This window comes from Diabrotica undecimpunctata, chromosome 2 (assembly GCF_040954645.1).
Source record: "Diabrotica undecimpunctata isolate CICGRU chromosome 2, icDiaUnde3, whole genome shotgun sequence".
Classification (NCBI taxonomy): Eukaryota; Metazoa; Arthropoda; class Insecta; order Coleoptera; family Chrysomelidae; genus Diabrotica; species Diabrotica undecimpunctata.
Genome location: NC_092804.1, coordinates 39,885,807 through 39,910,984, shown reverse-complemented (window position 1 = coordinate 39,910,984; position 25,178 = coordinate 39,885,807). Strand labels below are relative to the sequence as shown.

Genomic DNA, 25,178 nt, shown 5'->3' with positions numbered 1-25,178 from the left:
CAGAACTTTTAAAAAGCTGTTATATATTCTGTTCCTGTCACGTCTTCCGTATAGAAATCAATGTCTAATAAAAGAGAGGATTTTATGGAGGAGACTCGCTATCGGAAAGTACTGGTGCGTCTCGTAAATACAATAAGGTATCGAATAAAATGGGGAAAGAATATTCATTTAAAGGGAAATTAGATTGCTTCCGACACAGCAATGATCGGATATTCCAGATAGGTAGAAAAGTAAGTAGTATTTTAAAAATAAACGATATAAATTGTATGTGTTAATAATAAAGTTGATTGTAACATGATAATAATAATAATATAAGCATGATTCGCTCAGAGAGAGAGATGAATATGATTACAAAGGTTAAAGGATAGAAATAAAGTGAGAAATAAAAAATAAAGAAGGTATGAGGAGAAAATAAGACAATACTCGAAGTATAAAATAGTTGTAAGTAATGCCATCTGTAATATGTGGAGAGTTACATCGCCCTAGAGGGTAGAAGACTGAGTATCAGAGCCGTGCAAATTTGGACAAGTATAAAATATATTTTTAATGAAATTATAATGAAAGCTCTTGACGAAGCAGCAATGGAGAAGTGGATTGTATAAAGATTAAAAATGAATGGTGGAGTGAAGAAATAGAAGATATTGTAGCTTCATCTTCTTCTTTAAGTGCCATCTTCGCGACGAAGGTTGGCAATCATCATGGCTATTCTGACCTTTGAGGCAGCTGCTCTGAACAATTGCCTTGAGCTGCAACCAAACCACTTTCTCAGGTTCTTCAACCAGGAAACGCGTCTTCTTCCTACGCTTCTCCTACCCTCTACTTTTCCTTGAATTATGAGTCTCAAGATGTTGTATCTTTCGCCTCTCATCACATATCCGAGATATTGCAATTTCCTTTCTTTTATTGTATTTTCCATTTCCCTCTCTCTGCCTATTCTCCTTAACACTTCTGTATTCGTGATTCTATCTACCCATGGAATCCTATAACAATCTTCTAAATGTCCACATTTCAAACGCGTTAAGTCGATTTATTGTATTCCGGTTTAATGTCCATAATTCAGCTCCATAGTAGAGTACACTGTGTACATAGCATTTAACTAGCCTTATTCTGAGGGCCAATGTCAGATCTTTGCTGCATAAAATCTTTTTCATTTTGACGAAGTTGGCACGTGCTTTTTCATTTCTGACTCTTATTTCTGCAGTATAATCGTTATTTTCTGTGATTATCGTTCCCAAGTAAGTATATCTTTTTACTCTCTCAATCTGCTGGCCGCCTACCGTTAATATTTCGTTTGTATTGTTGTTCTTGCTAATTTTCATGAATTTGGTTTTTTTGATGTTGAGCAAGTCAGTATTCTCCACTATATCTTAATATTTTGTTCATTACTTTTTCTAAGTCTTCCAAGTTGTCAGCTATTATGACTGTATCGTCGGCATACCTAATGTTGTTAATTAAACTTCCGTTCACTTTTATGCCGACTGTCTCGTTCACCAAAGCTTCTTGTATGATTTCTTCAGAGTAAGCATTAAACAATAACGGCGACAGTATGAAACCTTGCCTGACCCCTCTCCTTATCTCCACTTCTTCTGACACTTCTCTTCCAATGTTCACATTTGATCGTTGGCTATAGTATAAATTTGATATCAATGTTACATTACTCACATCCAGATTCTTGTTTTTGAGTACTTCTATAAGTCGTTCATGTTTTACCTTATCGAATGCCTTGTTGTAGTCTATAAAGCATACATAAAGATCTCGATTAACATCCAAACATCTTTGGGTCAGCACGTTAAAAGAAAATAGTGCCTCTCTTGTGCCCATTCTATTCCGAAATCCAAATTGGGAATCACTAATATCCATCTCCAGCTTAGCGTGTATTCTATTATGGATGATTTTTAGCAGGGTTTTTAAGGTATATGACATTAGACTGATCGTTCGATAATCACTACATTCTTTGGCATTTACTTTCTTTGGTAGACAAATAAATGTCAGCATTTCACGTGGAATGATTCCTGTGGAATCGATTGTGTTCAGTAGTTGGACTAAAAGATCTATGTTTTTTTCATTGAAGATATTGTGGCTAAGAAGAAGAATATGTATTGTAGCGTGATTAAATAAAACGAGCGGTTCGAATTTATATACATATATTTATTTATAAGTTTACAGTTCGGTACTCTCTTATCAACTAAACTCACTCCTAACAACGTTACATATATATATATAATAAAGTTACTTTTCGAGAACATTCTGGCGTTGTCCCACCTCTAATTGTCTCCCGTCCGAAAGACGGGCGCTATTGACAAGCCGATTCCTACGTTTTCTAGATTCGTCCTTCTAAGAATTATGACGTATCGGAGATGGGCTATTTCGTTACACTGCTCCCCTCTTAAATCTGATTGTCCCGATCAGCAACTCTATATGTAGGCACAGGATGGCGGAATCTACAGGACTCTCCAGCTCTGCATGAACCCTTTAGAAAGAAATAACAGTCTACTGACTTTGAAGGATACGATCTCATCGGGTTAATGCAACACACAGTAATTCGTACGCCGGTTTCTCGGAAGATCACTTCAAGCATGCTTCTGACAATCTTCCAGTCCAGATTATCTAATGCATGGCCTATTTTGGGTAAGGCCAAATTCTTGATGTCGTAATTGCACACAATTTTCTTCAAATTAGTTAGAGCACGCCATATATCCTCGTAGCTTGCCCTGTCTGTATACGACTTCCTGGTCACCATATACAGCAAAGATCGAGAACCATCTTCTAATCTCAGTACTCTTCCAACTTTAGGCTGCTGGTTTTTTAACTCGTCCAAACGACCGAATTCCTTATAAAATACGGATGAGATTCCTTTAGTCATCTCAAGATCTTGGGCAACACAGTGGGCTAGAGAGACGTTATGCGGAACACTAAAAAGATCCTGCTGAACTTCTGTGGTCACGCCGAATCTAGCACTCTTTCTCTCTGCGTAATTTGACATAAATTCATTAAAGCTTGGTCGCCGGTCATCTTTGATCTTATGTTGAAGGGTACGTGCTTCTTCTGTTTCATTTGAACCAGCATATGGTGCAAGACGATTTATGTGAACTACTTTTGGTTTACCTTTCGGCAACTTCTTAATTCGGTATATTACGTCATTTATTTTCTTTTTAATTTCATACGGACCTCCCCATTGTCTTTGCAGTTTGGGAGACAAGCCTCGACGACGTTGTGGATTATAAAGCCAAACAAGATCACCTACTTCATAGCTTTCACTCTTGCATCGAGAATCATATTTATTTCCATCATTCGTCTCTGGAAGTGGACCTGCAATGTCGATTGCTACTCTTTCCATAGGACTACCAACATTGTACTGTTTCATGGGTGCCCTCTTTTTACCAACTGGACCATTACTGGTTGCACACAGTTCACATTTCCGGCACCATCTTCTTACATCATCTTTACAGTTCACCCAATAGAACCGTTCTCGAACCTTTTGCAGAGTCTTCGTAATACCAAAGTGTCCACCTGATGAACCGTCATGCAACTGACGTAAAACTTCTGACACTTTACTTTTAGGTACAATCAACTGAAGCTTAGTTTCTGTACCATCATCGTTCTCAAAGGTTCTATACAGAAGATCATCTTTCAGCACTAGGCAATTCCATTGGCTCCAGTAACACTTGACTTCTGGACTACATGCACTAATGTCTTGCCAAGAAGGTCTTCCACTTCGACGCATCCAATCCAATACTCTTTTTATACATGGATCATCTGCTTGAGCGTCTTGTAGCTGTTGAGGCTGCCATTGATCATTAATGACGGCGGTTCGTCTCACGGGGCAAAGTCGTTCTTCTAATTCAAGACAATGATTACGATTTGCACTGTATGCCCGTCTTGACTGAGCATCATCATTTGAATGACTCTTTCCAGCCCTGTGTTCCATTTGTTCTAGCTTTCTGACTGTTGTATTATTTTCTTGCAATTTAAGGCGAATGTGACCTACGTCGCCATCATTCGAACATCTGGTTTCGTGTCTCTTCGGCATCATGTTGCGAACTACTTTCCGTACGATTTCCTCCAGATGTTTCTCGTTTTGTTCGTCGCTCTCTTCAGAGGTTCGTACTCGATAGCTCCGTGAAACTTGACTAGCTGTTTCATGTTCCAAGGCAATAGCGAGCGCTTCATCTAAAACTTTCGGTCTTGCTAGTCGTAAAGCTTTCTGTAGTTCAATGTCTCTTAACCCATTGACGAAGGCATCTACAGCGATTTCTTCCAAAACGTTGTCTGGTGCCTCTGGATAGGCCAACAGCGCTATACGAGCAATATTTGCTTCAAATTCTTGCAAACTCTCTCTTGCTCGTTGGATTCTACTTCTTATTTGTACTTTGTAGACTGGTTGTAGATGGGCATCTCCGTAACGTTTATCTAGTCGAGTGAACAAGGTCTGGTAACATTTTTCTTGACCCTTAGGAATTGATCTTAGGATATCCGCAGCATCACCTCGTAAAGCAGCAGTCAAGGAAACAGCTTTTTCTTGTTCTGTCCAATGATTGGCTGTCGCAATAGCTTCAAATTGTCTAAGGTATATGGACCAAGAGGACTTTCCATCAAATGGTGGCAATTTGAATCTCATATGATGTGTCATTTCGTCTCTCGGTGATTCTTTTTTCACTACCGGATCTAAGGCTACCGTATTAACTGGTGGTAGCACTTTTGTGTTACTTATCATGGTCTCTAATTGTTTGATCTTCTCTTCTACTTTATCGAATGTTCTTGAGACTTCTTCAAATTTCTCATTGTTTTGAATACATATTTCTTTAACTATTTGTAAAGTCTCGTCGAATCTTCTAAATACATTTTCGAATGTTTCATCGAATCTTTTGGGAACATTCTCTAATTTATTATCATCTCTTTTAGAAGATTCTTCTATCATTTGAGAGACGTTTTCAAATTTCTTATCATTTTTTCTGAAACTCTCTTCGATCTTCATTAAAACTGCTTCTTCTGCTGACTGAAAATGGAATGTCTCTGGGTCATCTCCATTCTTGTTAAGAATATTCTTCAGTCGTTCTTGGAGGATCTTCTTGGACCCGCTGCAATCTTCATCGCGTTCTTCTAGCTGCTCACGCAACTGTTTTACTGAGAGTTGTACTAGCAGCATCTTTGGTCAGGCACGCGTACTTTTTAAAATGTTCAAAAGTCTTTTTCAAAAGTCACTGCTGAATTTATTTTTAAACAAATCAATTATCCTCACACCGTGACACCACTGTAGCGTTTTTAAATAAAACGAGCGGTTCGAATTTATATACATATATTTATTTATAAGTTTACAGTTCGGTACTCTCTTATCAACTAAACTCACTCCTAACAACGTTACATATATATATATAATAAAGTTACTTTTCGAGAACATTCTGGCGTTGTCCCACCTCTAATTGTCTCCCGTCCGAAAGACGGGCGCTATTGACAAGCCGATTCCTACGTTTTCTAGATTCGTCCTTCTAAGAATTATGACGTATCGGAGATGGGCTATTTCGTTACAGTATAATAAAGGATAGCAATAAAGAACCCTTGCGATCTGTAACAGTATAATAGTTTAAACAAAGAATTAAAAAAAGAGGTAAATACAGTCAAAAATTAGATATAGATATAGATGGGTACGGCAAAAAAAGGAAACACTTTGAAATTGTTTCCTTTTGTTGAATTTAAATTTTCTGTCTAGAAAACAATTTGAGACCAGAAAAGGAGCAGTAGGTTAACTGTAATATCCCCGGAATTATGGGTCGAATACTATGAACAAATGTTGACAGAAGATCGAGCAAAATTCCAAGATATTGGCTATGAAAAATGTGATATTTTTGTGAAATGTGATAATGTGAAAAATGTAAGAAACTAAAATAACACCAGAAGAAATTGACAACGTGCCAACGCTATGAAAAATGAGAAGACTCCAGGACTGTGGGGAAGGCCCACAGAACTGATTAAATATGGCCCAGAGAAACTATTTCAGCTCTTGGCTTATACCTTTAATTTATTCTTGAGAGGAAGAATGGACTGCATATATCAGCAATATATAAAAAACAAAAGTGAGAGAAAGAATTGTAAGAACTATCGAGCGCTTAGTGTAACCTACTCAATTTGTAGAATATACGGAAAGATAATTAAAAGCCGAATTGAAGACTGTTGGGAACACGATGAAGATCAGAGTGGCTTTCGTACTGGTCGTTCTTATATAGATAATGTGTTCTGTCTAAAACAAACAATAGAAATGCGCTTGGAACACAATATGGAGACACACATGGTATTTATTGATTTTCAAAAGGCGTATGATAGTGTTCCATTAGCTAAAGAAGATATACTACAATGATCTCAGAATCATAACGAATTTATACTGAAAACAGCGAGCAAAAGTACGTGTCAACGAACAGCTGTCAGAGGAAATTTAAATTAAAAATATGGTGTTCAAAATTAGTTCAAATTATATTTGTGAAAACGTCTAGTTTCACAGGCATACGTTACAAAGTGCAATGTAATTGCTTTTGTAATAAATTGATGTTTTATTTGTGAGCTTATAAATTGGAGTTTAACCCCTTTTTAATGTGTAGTCTAATTAGAATATTCACCTCATAAAGATCGTTAAGTCATTGTTTGAAGTTGGGTCGAGAGTATATTTATTAGCTATCAATAAATTGTCATTCCACGACATTTTTCACATCGTGTATTTTTTCACATCGTCAATCGAGAAGTTAGGACATAAGGGCATTTGCAATTATACTCGAATTTATACATTGGTTCTTGGAGAAGGATAAACAGCTTGAGGTATGCAGATACAGTTTCAAATATTACATATAACAGAAAGTATTAAACATTTGCTAGAAATAATAACCAGTATAATAAGTAAAGATGACCGGCAGGGACTAAAAAAATGCAGAAAAAATAAAAGTGATGTAAAATTAGTTCGTACTCACGTTTCAGTACCTTTTTCAGTACTTTGACAATAATCGGTCTTGATCGGTTTCATAATATTATTAACATTCAAGAATAGTTTGTAACTTATATTCATTTCATATTTGTATGTATGAACAGGACTCGATGACTACATAATATGACATAATTGAAAACCTTCGAAATATGCTTATTTCGAAGAATGTTGATAAAATAGATTATATATGTATAGCGTTAACAGGTCTTTCAGGCCCATTGCTGGATGGATAATTGCCATCGTTTTCTGTTCTTAGCTGTCAGTTTCCAATCTCTAATTCCCATCTCTCTGACATCTATCACTGCATTTCTTCATTTTTTTTTTGCTCTCAGGTACTCTGCAACCAATAATCTTGACTTACATATTACCTTACATTCTTTCTGGATTGCCGAGTCATTCTAGTCTACGTTTTTTTACTACTTTTGTTATTGTAGGACTAGCATACAATTGGTACACATCTAAATTAGTTTGTTTTCTCCATTCCGTCTGTACTACTTTTCAACCAAACATTCTGAGAAGTATTTTTTTCCATGCTTCCAATCTGCATATAGCATTGTGGGTCTCATTATAGTTTTATATACTCTTATTTTTCTATTACGAGATATATCTTTGATCTTAACTATCTTGTTTATGGCTTCAGCACATCGGTTGCTCTTGGTCAGTCTCAGGTTCATTTTAGTTTTTCCTTACATGTTTCATCAATAATGGTATTCAAGTATATGATTTCCGTGTACTTGGTTTTATTAATATTACCTTTCAGTCCCTTTTTAGAGCTTTCCCATCAGTCTTTTTGCTATACTTGTCAGTTCTTTTCCATTTATTTCAATGAGGACCACAGCATCAGCATACGCTAAGCATTGGTGCTCTTTGTATAAAAGAGTTCCTGACCTATTTATCCCACTAACCCCTACAATTTTTTCTAGAACTATATTAAATACCAAGGTACACAACGGGTCTCTTACCCGTCCTTTCTTTAGTAGATCGTAGATCCTAGATCATATACCCGTTATTATTATGCTATTTCTTTTCATTTGTTTTTCAATTCGAGTTAATTTGAGTTAATTTGTTTTTTATTTCTTTCAATTCTTGCTTTATCTTAACATTTTTTTAGCACTATCATTTCTTCTCTATATTCCTTATTTTCATTACTGATTTATTTTAGTTCTCCTATCATCTTCTTAAACATACTCATAACGTCATCCTCATCCTCTGAATCTTTTCCCTTGGTTTCTTTTTGCTTGAGGTTCTTGCAGTTTTTTTGCTCCGCAGGAAAGGTGAGTTGGCTCTCTATCTTTTCGCTTCTTGCCTTCTGACGCAAAATCAACACTGTCCGTGTGCATCATATCTGTTTCTAAGGCCGCATAAAAGATTCAACAGGTAATATTTAAATTTTTTCTCTTCAAAAATATGATGGATTTTTTTAACTGTATTGTATGCACAAATGATTTACCATTTTTTTACGTAGTATTATCTAAGTTATTTTTAGGACAGAAAGTATTTCATTGACTTCTAAGCCAAAAGTTCATGATGGAGCCATTCCTTCAACATCCAAAGAAATTTCTCAACCGCCGGATATAAATTTGTCTGTAGAAGATACTATAGAGGCAGTTGTTATGAAATATTGCACGATCGATAACGATAACTCGGACAATGATGATCCTGATGTAATAACAGAAGATGCGACTTGGTCTACAGTTACGGGAACATCTCTAAGGAAATTTTATTTCTCCGTAGGTTCCGTAGGCCCCTCTGATGAGATTAGAGAATCCTATCTGGGTAAGACCCCTGTCGATTTTTTTAAAATATTCTTTAATGAAAATGTAGTAAATCTTATAGTAACCGAAACAAATCGTTATGCGCAACAAAGCATCAGTAAAGGAATTACGCAGCATTCTAGATTGCATAGATGGAAAGACACTGATGCGGCAGAAATTACCTCATTCTTTACAATTTCTTTGTGGATGGGCTTAGCAAAATACCCTAAAATTACAGATTATTGGAGAAAAAGCCCACTGTATTCAAATAAATTCTTCCGAAAGATGTCCAGGAATCGTTTTGAGATGCTGCTGCGTTTGTTGCATTTTAGCAATAACGAAGAAGCTATTCCTGGTGATCGTTTTGCAAAATTACGTCCTTTGCTGACACTAATTATGGACAAACTCAAAGAAAGTTATGTTGTGGAACAAAAAATTTGCATAGAGGAGAGCATAGTTCCATTTAGAGGTCGTCTACTGTTCAAACAGTATATAAAAAATAAACATTTCAAGTTCGGAATAAATCTGTACAAGCTTTGTTGCAAAAGAGGATATACATAGGACCTGAAAATTTACACTAGAAATGACAAGGATCCAAATATGAGCGCATCAACAAAAATTGTCCTCGAACTTATGGAACCACTTCTTCGCCAAGGCAGGATTCTTTTTACGGACAATTACTATACTAGCGTTGGTTTGACACAGGAGCTTCTAAAACAAGAAACTTACCTAGTCGGCACCCTCAGAAAAAACAGAAAGCTCAATCTCGTAGAAGTGACCACCAAGAAGCTGAAAAAGGGAGAGGTTATTGCTAGAGAACATAACGGAGTGGTTGTCCTAAAGTGGCAAGACAAACGGGAGGTACTTACTCCGAGTACTTGTCATACAGCAAACACAACCAAAGTTCAACGACGAGGTGAAGAAATTGACAAACCCACACTAATATGCGATTACAATGACAGTAAATCGTTCATTGATTTATCTGATCAACTGAAGTCGTATTCTACGCCCTTGAGGAAGGGAATCAAGTGGTATCGCAAGCTTGTGTTTGAACTGATACTAGGAACTTCTATAGTAAACGCATATATTCTTTACAAGACGGTAACAAAAGGTCACATATCTATAACAGAGTTCAGAGAAGAAATTGTTCAGAGTTTATTGAAACTGAATTACATGGAAGTAGAAAACACAAGCCACATAGAACAGCATGCATTAGAGGAAACCGACTCCAGAAACCGCCGTAGATGTGTTATTTGGTACGAAAAAATCTGCAGTAATGAAGGTCGAAAACAAGCACAGCTAACGGCAAAGAAATCGAGGTTTTCTTGTGTAGCTTGCAACACATTTTACTGTTTGTCATGTTTTTTCGACGTTCATAAGTGTCAAAAATAATGTTTCTACTTATTTTTAGTTGTTTATATTTTTTAGACGTTCATGTGATACCATGTTTCAGTTCCTAAATTAGCTGTACTTAATTTCTGATATTACATTAAACACTAATAGAAAACTTGTTTTTTTGCGAATATTTTGTTATGCATATCAGTCGAATCAAAAATAGAAAAATCCCAGGCCAAAAGCTGCTTGGGGCGGCCAGGCCCCTTATTTTAATATCACACATGAAGCAATGTAAAGCAAGAACTAGACGGCGGTTCACAGAGTCGAAAACGATAACAAGTCGTGAAGCCCATATATGGGTCACAGGGCCTGGTGGTATAATTTTATTGAGACTCAGATGTCGGGTCACATGGCGACTAACGTGTTAAAGATCACAAGAACACTTAATTAGTAGTTCTAGTTTCAAAAAAAAAAACAATATGGTATTGTACTTTAACAGACATCGGTAATGCTATTGACCCTGTTTATATTCTTTATTTATAAATTATATAAATTATAATGTTTTTGAATACTTTACATATTAAAATATATTTCTAACCAGTGTTAGTTTAAAGGCCCTTCAACTTCGATTACACGCATCAGCATTCAAAGTTAAACTTCCATGTGAAAAATTTTATACTAATATCGAGCAGATTTGCTGAATAGCCAAGAAACTTTAGACTAGAAAATGAAAACTCGAAACTTTTATATATTTCCAGCACGTTGATAATTCAGAAAAATTTTCCATTCGTTGAACTCATACAGTAAGTCGCAGAGATCTAGTTTGAATAAGCAGAAAAAGTTTATTTAATTTATTTTAATTTGAAATGATTAAAGACAAACTTAAATATATATATTTTCAAATGAATATCAGGGTAGGAACGGCAACTCATTTAAATGCATCTAGTATTCGTATTTTTGCTACTATTAAAGTACTTATACTTATAGACATGGAACATTTTTTTAAGAGGTCATTTGACCCAGCATGAATCACATATAAATCAATACTATAATATAGACAATACTACAATACTGCAATAACAACTTTAGAAAATATGCCGTCAATTTTTATCGGTACAGGTGACTACATTGATAAGTTTAACTTACCACTCAAGGGTAGAGCATTTTGGTCAAACATATTTATACGGCATTTATAACTTAGGTAGGAAATACAAAAATAATGATCTGCGACCTAATGCCGTACAAAAATATTGGTACCAGTAGCAGGGACAATCTTTGATTTTCGGAAAATGTTGACCCCCTTTTCGGCAATTTGATACAGTATGATAGAGAAAGTTATAGAATACAACAAGCCATTGATATTAATATTTGTAGACTTTTTGAGAAAGCATTTGACTCAGTCCAGCATAGCTCCATGTTGAGAGCTCTTATAGAATGCAGTATTGATCATAGGTACACAATTATTTTTCGAAACATATATAATACCGCAACAGCTGCAGTGAAAATAAACTATGGCGACACAAACACATTACTCTTGGATGAGGGTATTAGGCAAGGATACACCATCTCTACACTATTCACTACTCTGTTGCAGATAATTGAGAAAATATTGGAGTCAACATAAATGGGGAGTTTTTGAACAACTTGCGGTTTGCAGACGACATAGTCCTTATTGCAAACCAGGTATATTATTCCTGACAACTTTAGCAATCAGAAAGAGCGGTTATAATTATTATAAACAGACTGGCAAAATGTTTATATTACCAATCTCAGAAAAGCAAAAAGAAATTATTAATCTACTGCCTTTATCAGAAGGTGGGGAGATACCAGTAGACTAACCTTCCATAAAGGCTTGCCTGGAGCTTAATATATTTTTATCTGACCATTTTCTTTTTAGAGTATGGCCTGAGTTTACCCACGTTTCATCCTGGTAGAAGATTGGCCTTCCTTCAGCCCGGAATTTTCGTATGGATCTTAGATAATTTCTTCTCCAACATATTATCTCTTCCCGGTCAATTAAAAGTGATTAAATTTAATTCTTTTAAAACTTGCCACAATTTAGTTCGTCCTATATGAGGCAAATCCGGGTCGCCTCTAACTTCTTGTAAAATTTTGTTTAGGTTTGGTATTTCTTTTTTGAAAAAAAAAATCCATGAATTTTCCTTCGAATACCATTTTTGGCAAATTCGTTAATTTCAATAGGCTTTTTCCCTCTCTTTAAGTGTTCGTTTGTGTTTGGGTTAGCTATACCGTGTTTTTATCTTTCTTATAGGAACCTATATATAGTTGACTCTCCTACGCCAGTTATGTTGGCACAACTTTCGACTATGTTGCGAACAGTGTTTGTGGGATTCTGAGAAACCAGAACATCGTGAACATTCAGGACAATAATCTTCTCTCTTGGTGAATAGACAGACTTACTAACCATACGCAACAGTACCGGTGTAAAACTTGATTATATTGATGATGATGAAGCCATCACAAACAATCAAACAAAACGAGCACGAGCGAAAGGTACGTATATGTTCGTAGGTATATGGAATAAAAAATCACTCACGCACTGCATATAATTCGCAAAAGAAATATTCGAGACGCTAATTACTGCCTTAGAAACGGAAACACCGACGAGCCATAACTTACATGCAATCAAAAACGTACTAAACAAAAAAATTGTTTTCGTTCGTAATAACTTCACCCTTTCAAGTTAAGTTTCGAATATAAACTGAACAGACGAGGCACGTGACCAAAGCCGGCATCTTTATACCCATTATATTATTAAAAATCTGGGGAATTCCATCCTAATTATCTTGCAACGAATAGTACCTTCGGATATGAATTCCAAGTTTTCTAGTAAAGTGATTAAACGCGAAGATTAGTATTGAAATATCCAAAGAGATAAGGTATTCGTATTTACAAAATTGTTAATCGTTAAATTCTTATTTTTATTAATATAATATAATAACCAACATTAGCCGTGAAAGTTTTAATTGTTTTTTTGCTAAATATATTAGTATTAAAATATTATTAATATTATATATAACAGTATTAAAACGTTATATTATTATTTAATGAATAAACACCTTAGGAACGCCTATGATTTACGACCGTTTTATGAGTTTGACGCACATTTCGTGCTATCAACAATTTGTGAACGGAGAATAAATGGTAGCACTCCGCGTTTTTTTTTCATATTTGGGGGCCCATTGACCATATAAAACAATAAAACATCTTTAACGTTGTAGTTCCTATCTAAAATACATAATCACTAGCCTATTCCACGTAGTATGTATGAGAAGAGAAAAATATATAAAAAATATATAAAACATAATATGTAGAAGAAAGTAGTTTCGAGAAAAACAATCTACTTTACCATCACCAATGTAACAACTTCCAAAGTGAAAATCGGAAGTTCATTGGAAGTTTTATGTTCACGAAAATATAAGTGAAAAGTATAGCTGTTTTATTTACCTGATAATTGCCTGCGTGTTCCGGAAGTTTTGACTTCTATACCAGTAGGGTGACACTTTGACTGGTTAATATTTTCAGCCCAGTTCCTGTAACAAAATAACGAATAATACGTATTTAGTTAATTAGATATGGTTTTGGAAAAATCCTATACTGAATTAAAAGTGTGGTGTAACTGGTCGCAATGCATTACTGGGTTGCATAATTAATAACAACAAAATTAATAATTTGAAAAATTATATTTTTTTAACTAAATAATGACAAAATAATAAAAATAATTAATAATTTTCTAAAAAATTCATTAAAATTCTTTTCCGTCGACCGTCCATTTACGATCAATTTTAACACCCTCAAAATCATTGATTAATGACCCCTATTAATGAATGATTTTCTATTAATGAACGATTTCATTATAGGCAACACAACATACATTGCTTGCATAAATTAATTAAACGATTAAACGCTCTGTGATTGGCAGTGACCTGTGGTGTAGGCAACCAAACATACACCTATTTATATTCCCACTAAAAAATTAAATTAAAATGAAGTAGCCGCTGTTAGTACTATCTGTCATTTTATGTTATTATTTACTTTATTGTTTAAAATTCTGTGTATTTGAAAACTCAAAGGATGGATATTGACGAAGAGTTTAATTTAACTCCACCAGAATTTAACTTCTTCTATCACAGAATTTACAGAGGTCCAAGAAGACTTAAATATAAATTTGTCAAAATGCTATACAGCAGATAATCATTTATCAATATCTTCCTTTAATTTCAGTAATTGTACCATTTCGAATATTAATGTTTACTATCCACTAAGGAAACTTTGAATAAAGTCAATGAAAGCTGAAAAAATTGTTGTTTATCGTTAAGTAAATAAATATTTAAACTAAGATATCTTTATTTCTGAAAAGTACGGTCGACGGAAAAGTTTTGTAACGAACTCATGAATTAAAATGGCGATTAACAATCTCGAACATTAACGCGCTGGCTTCGCTCACGCGTTAAAATATCTCAATTGTTAATCGCCCTTATTAATACACTTGTTGGTTAAATAACTATTATAAAAGGTATATAATTTAAAAAACCCAATCGGGCTATATTATAAAGACAAAACGTTTTCTGAATCCATATTCCATCATCAGTGTCTAGGTGTATTTGTTTTGAGCCACTAAATATCTGGGTAAAAACCCGTTAAAAGTTATAGGTTAAAATTAAGTTTACATTATTCGATCTTATATATTAAGATGTTAAAGTTACCAGTGGATTTGATAACACATATGTTATTTAGAGAGAGTCATATGTTATTTAATTAGAGAGAGATTCTAAAACTTTTGAGATAAAGGATGGACTTAGACAAGGAGATGCGCTGGCGTGTCTCCTATTTATTATTTCCTTGGAAAAGGCAATCCAAGACACTCGAATTAGAGACGGTACTATTTACAATAGATTGATACAAATATTAGTATACCCTGATGAAATTGACATTATAGGGAGTAGCAAGCGACGAGATGTGAAACAGTATTCCGTAGACTTCAAAACAAAAACAGCCTTGGCGGCGAAGCAGGTCGGTCTTGAGTAACAGTCTTGAGAAACTGAGTAACATACGACTGTGTTGCATAAGAGAAAGAGCCATTTTACTATTCTTTCATCTATCCTAGTAGTGTATCGTAAATAATGATTTTCCATGCATGTTGCTTTCTGTACATATTATAGCCTCTGTATAACATATGAGGATATCAGAAAGCGAGTATGTATATTAAGACATACAAAGGAAATAAGAGTAAGTCGACTATAGTAAACTGTATTTATGACAAATGAAATAAAAGCGGAGAGTAGCACATATAAATTTAACTATAATTCATTAGGACCTACAAAATTGAAATATATGACGTGACCATACTAAAACAAAAAAAAACAGTTTATCTGTTTTCTTCGTAGTTTGAGTAAACATGATTTATTTCCATTTAATGGAAATAAAATTATCCAGGCTTTGGCCAAGGTTTTCACCAAAATAGGTAGTTAATAAGATTCGCGTGACTCAGATGGCTATGAAGCGCCAGATGTTGGGTGTCTCTGTGAGGGACCGAACCCCAAAGTAAGAAATACGTCGTAGAACAAAAGCAACAGACGCTATCAAAAAAATCGTATCCTTAAAATGGAATTGGCCAGGACACGTGGTCAGATTATTAGATAACCGATGGATAAGACGTATTTTAAAGTGGAGACCAAGACAAGAAGCAATACGGAGCACAGGACGCCCACCAACTAGATGGACTGACGACCTGAAGCGTGTTAGCAATAACTGGATGCAAACCACACAAGACAGAGATAGATGGAAAGAGTTGAGAGACCTATGTCCAGCAGTGGACGCATATAGGATGATGATGATGATGATGATAATCGAATATAGTTGGTTGCATCGTACCACTAGAACAATTCTTTTTTCACACATTTGAAAATAATTGAATACAGTGCTTTGCTCCAACTGTAGATAAGAATGAAAACGAAATAAAAAAGTTTTATGGGGACTTAAAATACCTCTTGAAATGCATTAGAAAAAAAAGCCACCTTTAGTGTTAGGTGACTTTAAGGCCAAGATAAGAAAGTGCAATGTCGAAAATGTTGTTGGAGAGTACGGTTTGGGAAAACGCAATGGGCGACTCTTTGATTCATGACAAATGTTGGCGATCATCATGGTGCAGAAAAGCTGCTAGATGTTGTGTTGAACAAATATTTATCCAGGATAGCTTGTAGGAGGGCACATTTGGATTAATTTCGCATAATGTATCTGCAGTACTGTAGTTTTCGAGATTTGATGGTGTTCAGTTCGGTTCTTCTTCATTCTTACGAGGCCTCTTCATTTGCCTTCGGTTAGTTCACACAGTATTCTTAGAGACAGCTACATTTCAAACAATGGTGAAACGCTGTATCAAAGCAAGGTGATACATTAATATAATTTTGTCATGTCGGTATAAAAGGCATATAAAACAGTAGTATTAAACTTCTCATACTCGACAGCCTTTACTACTTTCTCCCTTTTACTCGGTTTTGTTGGACGGATCATTTTTGTGTTTTCATTTTTTAGATTTGAAAATTTTCATTTCATAAAAAATGGAAATTGTTAAAGTAACGAAAAATTTAAATATTTAATTTAATAATGTTGTCAGTCATTAAGTTGCATTCCCATCTACGAATAAATATTTCTTGTGTTTTTGCCCAATTTCTTACTTGATTTGATCATATCTGTTCCATATACTTAAGATTTCCTCACATCTTGTTTTTCAGCTGATCTCTAATATAAAAATAACCGATACGATATTATAATTTGAGTGGGATATAAATAGCTTTCAAATAATCCTGTTTATCTCCCGTTTTTCCCGTTTTCTCGACAACATTTTATATGGCATGAGTCAAAAGACCCTTTACGTGATTATATGTTATGTATTCAGAGGTTGTATTATAAATATATTGAACTTCTTTCCAGTTTAATTCGAGAAGATGTCTTTTCTTGCTCGATGGGATACCGTCGAATTCTTTTGTGGTACACAAACTTTTATTAGATTTAGGGATCTTCGATAAAACCTACCAAAGAACGGTTAAGTAAATTTAATAAGAAAAAAACGTTTTATGAGGTTGAGAGATTTGCGTTCACTCAATTCTGAAAATCTCACAAATAGATATTTAGAATAAACATAAATTTTATTTTGTTTACAAGGTAAAAAAGAAGCTATTGTGTAATATTAGTATTTTAACAATAATGTGATTCAAATACAGAAATTCATATATATAATTATTATATCACGGATATAATGTATGTCTGAATTGTCAATATAAAAGAGTCAGATAAAATTAAATTATTAGAAGAATTTTTCACCAACTAACAAAAAAACAAAATTTGTTTAATTTAGTAATTTTGTATTTTGTTATGAATGCAAAATTAAATTGGAACTGATTCATAGAATCTTTTTCATTCACAGTTCCAAATACTATGAACCTTGGACTGTGGAAGTTGAATTAATCTTCACCTGTTGACTGGCTAACCAGTCACAACGTAGATATTATAATGTATGATATTTTGGATTGACCTTGCATGCTTTGTTCTTTGGTTTACTAAACCAATCACTGGGGGAAAATGGTGATCTTAATCACCTTTTCCTTTCATTTTTTGGCTTTTTAATGACAAGTTGTCACCCAAATTTATCATACTCTTTAAATGTACCGCTCTATTGCACTAGAGGTTGGTATTTAGCCTTGTTGTTCTGCCATATTTTGACCTCAAGGCCAATGTCTTTTCACGTTGTTGGCGTGGGTGTTACACCTATTAATTCATTTACCTGCGGCACTCAGTAAGCAAAAGACTGGTAACTTCATTTTTTACTTTTAAATACTATATTTTAATCTTAACTAATTCAATAATGTTACCTAAAGTCAAAATTAAAATTTAACTGATTATAAATACATTATTGGAAGTGCATCTCATGATCTTTCTAGTTCTTTACATATCAATTTTAATGTTTTTTACTTAAGTTTTTTATAATCATTTTTTATACATGTATGATTATCACATGTTCCTTGCTGTGCTAAGTCTGTTAATTTGTAAACTGTACCTAGTTTCAATTAATTGTTTATACTTTATCTCTAAATGTCCAGTATCGTAAGCTTTTTCACATATTTAATATCATTGACTGCTACATGTCTTTGTAAGGTAACACACATGTTATAACTTGTCTATGGATGTTTGGTTTTTCATATTGTTCTTTTTAGATGAACTGATGATGCTTTCTGAGCAGAAAGCGAAACCTTCTTTATCTTTTTTATTTCTCCACCTTGACCGAAAAACCCACCACTCTTCGAGTGTTCCCTAGTTTATATTTATATATATATATATATATATATATATATATATATATATATATATATATATATATATATATATCGCCATTTATTTAATAGCTTCCTCAGGAGTAAACTAAATCAATTTAAACATTACAAAAAATGGCGTACAAATACATTTTAAAACACTCACAGAATTTAAAAGATTTCGCAAATAAAAACTGACATTGAAGTATTTGAAATATTGAATGTCAAGATTAAATTGTCTTAAGCACGTTCGTTACAGCTATACGATAAAACATTAAAATTATTTGAAATGTAAAAATAAAATAATAAATAAATAATGTATTTGTACGCCATTTTTTGTAATGTTTAAATTGTTTTAGTTTACTCCTGAGGAAGCTATTAAATAAATGGCGAAATATTGAGTATCTCAGAAAAAAGAAAGATTTTCATTACAGACCACTTTACCCGATAATTCGAACGTATTTATAAATTATTTTTTGGTCGAAATAATCACTTATATATATATATATATATATATATATATATATATATATATATATATATATATATTGTTATGATGTGTTTTTTTTTGTTTGAATGATGAGCAATGAGTATTTTTAATAATATAATATATAGGGTTTTTATCGCGGTTCTCAAAGAATTAGCTTGTAAGTACTTTTTTAAATTATCTTTATTATAACTATTATGAAACACACATATATATCTAACCTAGTCAATGTAAATTTAAAATAAACTATCTTTAAACTGATATTCTTATAAAAATAATTAAATTCTATAGACAATCTAAAATTTAAACAAACTATCTTCAAAATTGAAATTGTTATGACACTAACTAAATTATATTAACAAAATTTTGTACCTTTCTTTCACTGAATGCCTAAATGAACTATTTTCCACTAAGTATATAGATTCTAATCACCACTGAATGTCTTCGTACTTCAGTTATCCTTGTTTTTTGTGAAATTACTTTTTTCAATTATCAGCTTCTACCAATTTAAGATATATTTTTCTTCACCAGCATCTATACACCACCAACCAAACCAGCAAACAGCATTTATATTTATTCTTCTTTTCAATATACCAATATCCAATTATTATAAGTTGATTTATACTAATCTCCAACCATAATATAATTTAATTTCTTCCAATATACCTTTTTTTATCTTCAATAATTATTTGTGTATAATTATAAATGTGCATTAAATTATATGCATAATTTTTAATCTTCATTTAACTCACTATATTAAACAATTTGACTATTTGTAACTGATTCACTGACTGTCTTGAAAATTTTGTACAATTTACTTCACTAACTAACTTTCATAATAAACTGGCCTGACTTCTGACTAAAAACTTCCAACAACTGCCGTCTTGAATCCAAATCACGGGTATTTATATCTTTTGGACATTCTAGAACCATCTCGTAAGATATCATGTTCTAATTTGTTCTATCAAATACTTGTCTGAATTTTCTGGAACAAACCATTTCGCAAACATGGCCATCTCCGGAGATCCAGAGAATTCCATTCTTTTCTATTAATAATTTTGTTTACATTTAGGCTTTTCAGATCAGAATATATAATTAAATTAGTAACTAACACTCTAATTTAATAAAATACACATTTCAAACAATATATTATTATAATAACCCCACTTATATTCGTATTATGATTCTTAATTTGACACTTGGAGTATGTATAGTTGGTTGCCTAGGCACATGGCTCACTTAAATCTATTTACAACATTAAAATTACTAAATACAACTTTTTACAATAATTATTATATGCTAATTTATTAAAAATGCCCTCACATAAATATATTTTTATTAAATTCTCTAGTATATAATTTATTTAAAACAACCAAATATCTAATATTATGTAGTATATAACTTATAAATTATTTTCTATAAACCCTAATCGTCACAATACCCCAAAATTTAAATTTAAAATAAATAATTTACTTATTATTTTTTTAAATATTAATTTTCTTATCCACATACCTTAGTAATTATAATAAATGAAATAATTTAATTTCCTATTTTAATTGTTCTATCAAATACATCCCTGTTCGCTGTCTATGTCAAAACAGAGAACAATCGTAGCACAGTTCGGCTATTCTATGGTCAAACTGTCATGTCAAATGGAGCAATGGATGCGATATCAGAGAATAAAATATAACCTTAATTAAAAATATAATCTATATTGTGTTCTGTTTATTTATAGACAAAATCTAGGAATTATTTCCATTCAAAATAACTTCATCAATATAAATTGGTAAGTTTTTTTTTTTTACTTTATTATATTAGAAAGACATTTTTATAGCAATTATAGTATCAATTTTGTGTCTAACCCCAAATTATGATTTTTAGGGTACAAATTAATTTCCATATATACAAAATTCAACAAGTATGATGTCAAATTGATTCAAAATAATGAAATCTACCATCTACCATTTAACAAATCAAGTCTATTGAATAAAATGGATATATCAGTAAGTTATTAGTGTTATTATATTTGTGTTAAAGGTATAGAAATCATTATTCAATCTCTTCATGATATTGAAAAATGTCGTTGATATGAAATATGCCTCTTAGTCTGTTCTCTGCATCTATTAACACATAACTATTTAGTCCATTCTGATTTTCAATTGTATATGGACCTTCAAACATTGGTTGTAATTTCTTACAACGGTTTTCTTTAACATTACTTTTTCTAAGTGAACGAATTAACACTTGGTCTCCTTTTTGAAATGTGATTGGTTTTTTTATATTTCGATTTTGTCTTCTGATATATTTTTCAGCTTTCCTCCTAATTCGGTTATTCACTTTCTGCATTACTTGTTCTAACATATCCTGATTATATTCACTAATCCACTTTCTGTTTCCTATATGGCCAAACATTAAATATTCTGGTACTTCCTCTGTATTCAAATTATGTGTATTATTCAAAAAATATTCTACTTGTGGTATATGTCGCTGCCAAGTTTCATGTTGGTTTTGGCACAGTATCCTTAAATATTTTATAACTTCTTTAATATATCTTTCTGCAGGATTTGCCTGAGGATGTCTGATACTTGTAAAATGAATGTTGATTCCCTTTTTCTCACAAAATGTCTGAAATTTTTGGTTGTTAAAATATGTAGCATTATCTATTATGCAATTTCTAAATGGTCCTATTTCTTCGAAAAATTGATTAATATATAATTTTAATGTTTTAACATTTGTTCTAGAGCAGGGATATAGTTTAATAAATTTTGTATATAAATCAACTATCACTAGTATATGCTTTTTTCCTGTTGGACTGAGAACTAAATTTGAAATAAAATCCATGGAAACTGTATTTAGTTTTTCATATACAACATTAGATTTATATGTGTTCTGGTTTTTGAAATTCTTTTCTTTGTTTAGTTGACATATTGGGCATTGGGTAGTAATTTCTTTTGCTATACTTATGTCATTCTTTGCAAAATAATTGTCCCTAAATAGCATCCATAGCTTTCTTGAACCAATATGCATATAATCGTTATGTAAATTTTTCAATATTTTCTTTGCTAAAGTTCTAGTTATTACATATACTTCTATGCCATTTATTATTTTATAATATACTCCATCTTTCCTAAGGACTTTTTGTTTTTCACTCAAATTGATCTGATCTCTTATAATTTCTTCTTTAGAATATAATCCAGTACTTTCTACTAATTGATTTAATCCAATTTTTATTGTTCGCTGCCCTTTTTGTGGTGTATTTTCTAACCTTGATAAAGCATCTGCCATTATATTGGATTTTCCAGAAATGTATTTGATTTCAAAGCAGTATTCACTAAGTATTAGACTCCACCGATGTATTCTACTGTTTCCATATTTGTTATTTAATATAGACGTTAAAGCTTGGTGATCTGTTTCTATAGTAAATTCATTACCCAATAAATAAAATCTTAATTTTGTGACACAGTGTATTATACTTGCTAGTTCTAATTCTGAAACTGAGTAACCCTTTTCATGTGGCTTTGTTATTCTTGAAATGAATTGTATTGGGTATTCGACCCCATCATGTATTTGTAATAATACCCCTGATAATCTCTCTATTGATGCATCTGTTCTTAATATGAATGGCTGTGTGTAGTCAGGATAGTATATTTTCAAATTTGACAGAAAAATGTTTTTAATTTCTTGGAATGCTAGTTCTCTTCTCTGATCCCATCTCCATTTTACACCTTTTCTCAGTAGTTCAAGTAATGGAATTTCTTTTATACTTAGATCTGGTATCATCCTTTTATAATAATTAATTATTCCAATAAATCCTCTTAAAGTTCTTAAATTGTGTGGTGTTTTATATTCCTGAATGACTTGTGTCCGTTCTGGATCCATTTCGATTCCCTTAGTATTAAGTTTATAACCTAAATATATTACTTCTTTTTGAAAAAATGTACATTTTTCTTGATTTATTTTTAGTCCAACTTTGTCTAATCTATTTATTATAATTTTTAGGTGTTTCTCATGATCTTCAGCCGTTTTAGAAAAAATTAATATATCATCAATGTAGTGAATTACAAAATGTTCATATTGATCCAAAATATCATGAAGACATCTACATAGAGCACTGCAAGATGATTGAAGTCCAAATGGTACTACTTTGAATTGATATACTACTCCATCTATCTGAAATCCTGTATACTGTCTACTTTTTCTTTCTAGAGGTATTAACCAAAAACTATGCTGTAAATCGATTTTAGTGAAAAATGACATTCCTGTAATTCTTCCTAGTATTCCATCTATACTCATTGGTGCTTCAAATTGCTTTTCAGTAATCTTGTTAATATTCCTTGCATCCAAACATAACCTGATTTCACCTGATCTTTTTCGTACTACTACTATGGGGTTAATAAAACGTGTGTCTGCCTTCTCAATGATCCCATCTTCTAACATATTATTAATTGTTTTGTTTACTTCTTCTCTGTATTTATATGGTATTGGGTATGATTTTGTTTTAAAATCTTTTTCTTCTTTAACTTTTATACTATGGATATAATTTTGTGCAATTCTATTTTCTTTATTGACAAGTCCCTTGTGTTGCTGCAATATGGAAATGACTATTGATTTATATTCTTCAGGGCAATTTAAAACTTTCCTCATATCTTCTTCTTTACAAATAACATTATTCTTCATTATGTACTCATTATTCCTTGCTTCCAATTTTACGCACTCCGCCTCGTAGGCATCCATCTGCTTAAAATTTCCATTCCTTAAATATTCACTACCATTATTCTTTACATTCTTTTGGGACATTTCCCTATCATCAAAATACATTTCTTCTTCATAAACATCATTATTTTCTTTTAATAATATCCTATCAACTCTTATTCCTTCTTCCACCTCATCTTTCTGCATAAATTTAATTATTTGCCCTTCCAAAGTTACCATTTTTTCTTCAAAATCTATCTTTACTTTCTTCTTTTCCAATTCATCATTTCCCATTAATATATCAACACATAAATCCTTGACAATAAATCCTTGCATATTAATTTCTTTATTAAGAATATTAATTTTAAAATTGGCTAGTTTATCAATTTCACCCAACTTCTTATTATTTGCACCAATAATTTTAATTTTTGGAATCTTTATTATATCTGATAGTTTTAATGTATTAAAAATAAAATTCTCCGAGACTAAAGTACTTTCTGAACCAGTATCTATCATAATTTTAATCATTTTATTTTTGGCCAAAGCATTTATATAAATTAAATTAATAGATTCAATAATTTTCTCTTCATCTAAAGAAATAAATTCAGAAGGTTTTTCATAATAGCAATGGCCTAACTTGTAATTCAGAAAGTTTACTGCACAAAATTTTGATTATTAGAATTGTCAGATTGTATCTGACCACTTGGATCTGATGTCCTATGTCTTTCCCTACTATGACTTCTACTCACATTTTCCTGCCTTGTACTATTTTGTTCCCTGTCTTCGCAGCTTCTATTCCTTCGAACACAATTTACCTGTCTGTTATAGTTAGGTCGCTCTGTATTTCTTCTATTATTAAAATCTTGTCTATTATTATTAGTACTGTTATTAAAATGTTGTCTATTATAATTACTGTTATTATTATTAAAATTTTGTAAATTATTACCATATCTATTATATGATTGCCTATATTGTTGATTATCATTTTTATTATATTGAAAGTTATTATTGTTTTTTTTGTTGTTATTATTACTTGTCATATTGCCTCTTTGTATTCTTTAAATAAAATTAATAAAACTATCTATTGTTTGAATATTTTGTACAGTTACGGTTTGCACAACATCAGCATCAAAATGTCTAGATACTTTTAAGACTGTTTCATCCTCTCTAAGTGGTGGTTCTAAATATTTTGCAACTGTTATCAGTTTTAATGCATAATCTACCATATTTGATTTTAAATTGTGATTATACTTTCCAAAATATAGAATTTCTCTAAACTTTGCTTGCTCTAATTCACCCCAATAATAATTTAAAAATTTATTTTCAAATGTTTGAAAGTTATCTAAATCATTTTCAATACTAGCAAACCAAGTTGCTGCATTGTCATTTAATGTCACTCTAATATAATCTTTAATATCATTAATATTATTCACAAATCTTAATTTATGTTTTAAACTATTTATGTATACTCTAGGATGCAAATTTTTTATATTACCAGAGAATTTAATCCCAGTCTCATTTGTTAAATTTAAGTAAGGTCTCCCTATGTCTCTCATTTGTGAAATATCATCTATTCTCTGTTCCACATCTCTTATTTGATTACAATTTATTTG

At 32.2% G+C, this 25,178-nt stretch overlaps 1 protein-coding gene across 1 annotated transcript in view; it reads right to left on the bottom strand.

Annotated features, from left to right (window-relative positions):
• RhoGEF3 (Rho guanine nucleotide exchange factor 3) overlaps positions 1–25,178 on the bottom strand; it is a 941,311-nt gene that overhangs the window by 258,606 nt on the left and 657,527 nt on the right. The window contains exon 14 of the mRNA XM_072521630.1: positions 13,525–13,610. Within this exon, the coding sequence (XP_072377731.1) occupies positions 13,525–13,610 (86 nt within the window). The remainder of the gene's footprint in view (positions 1–13,524; positions 13,611–25,178) is intronic.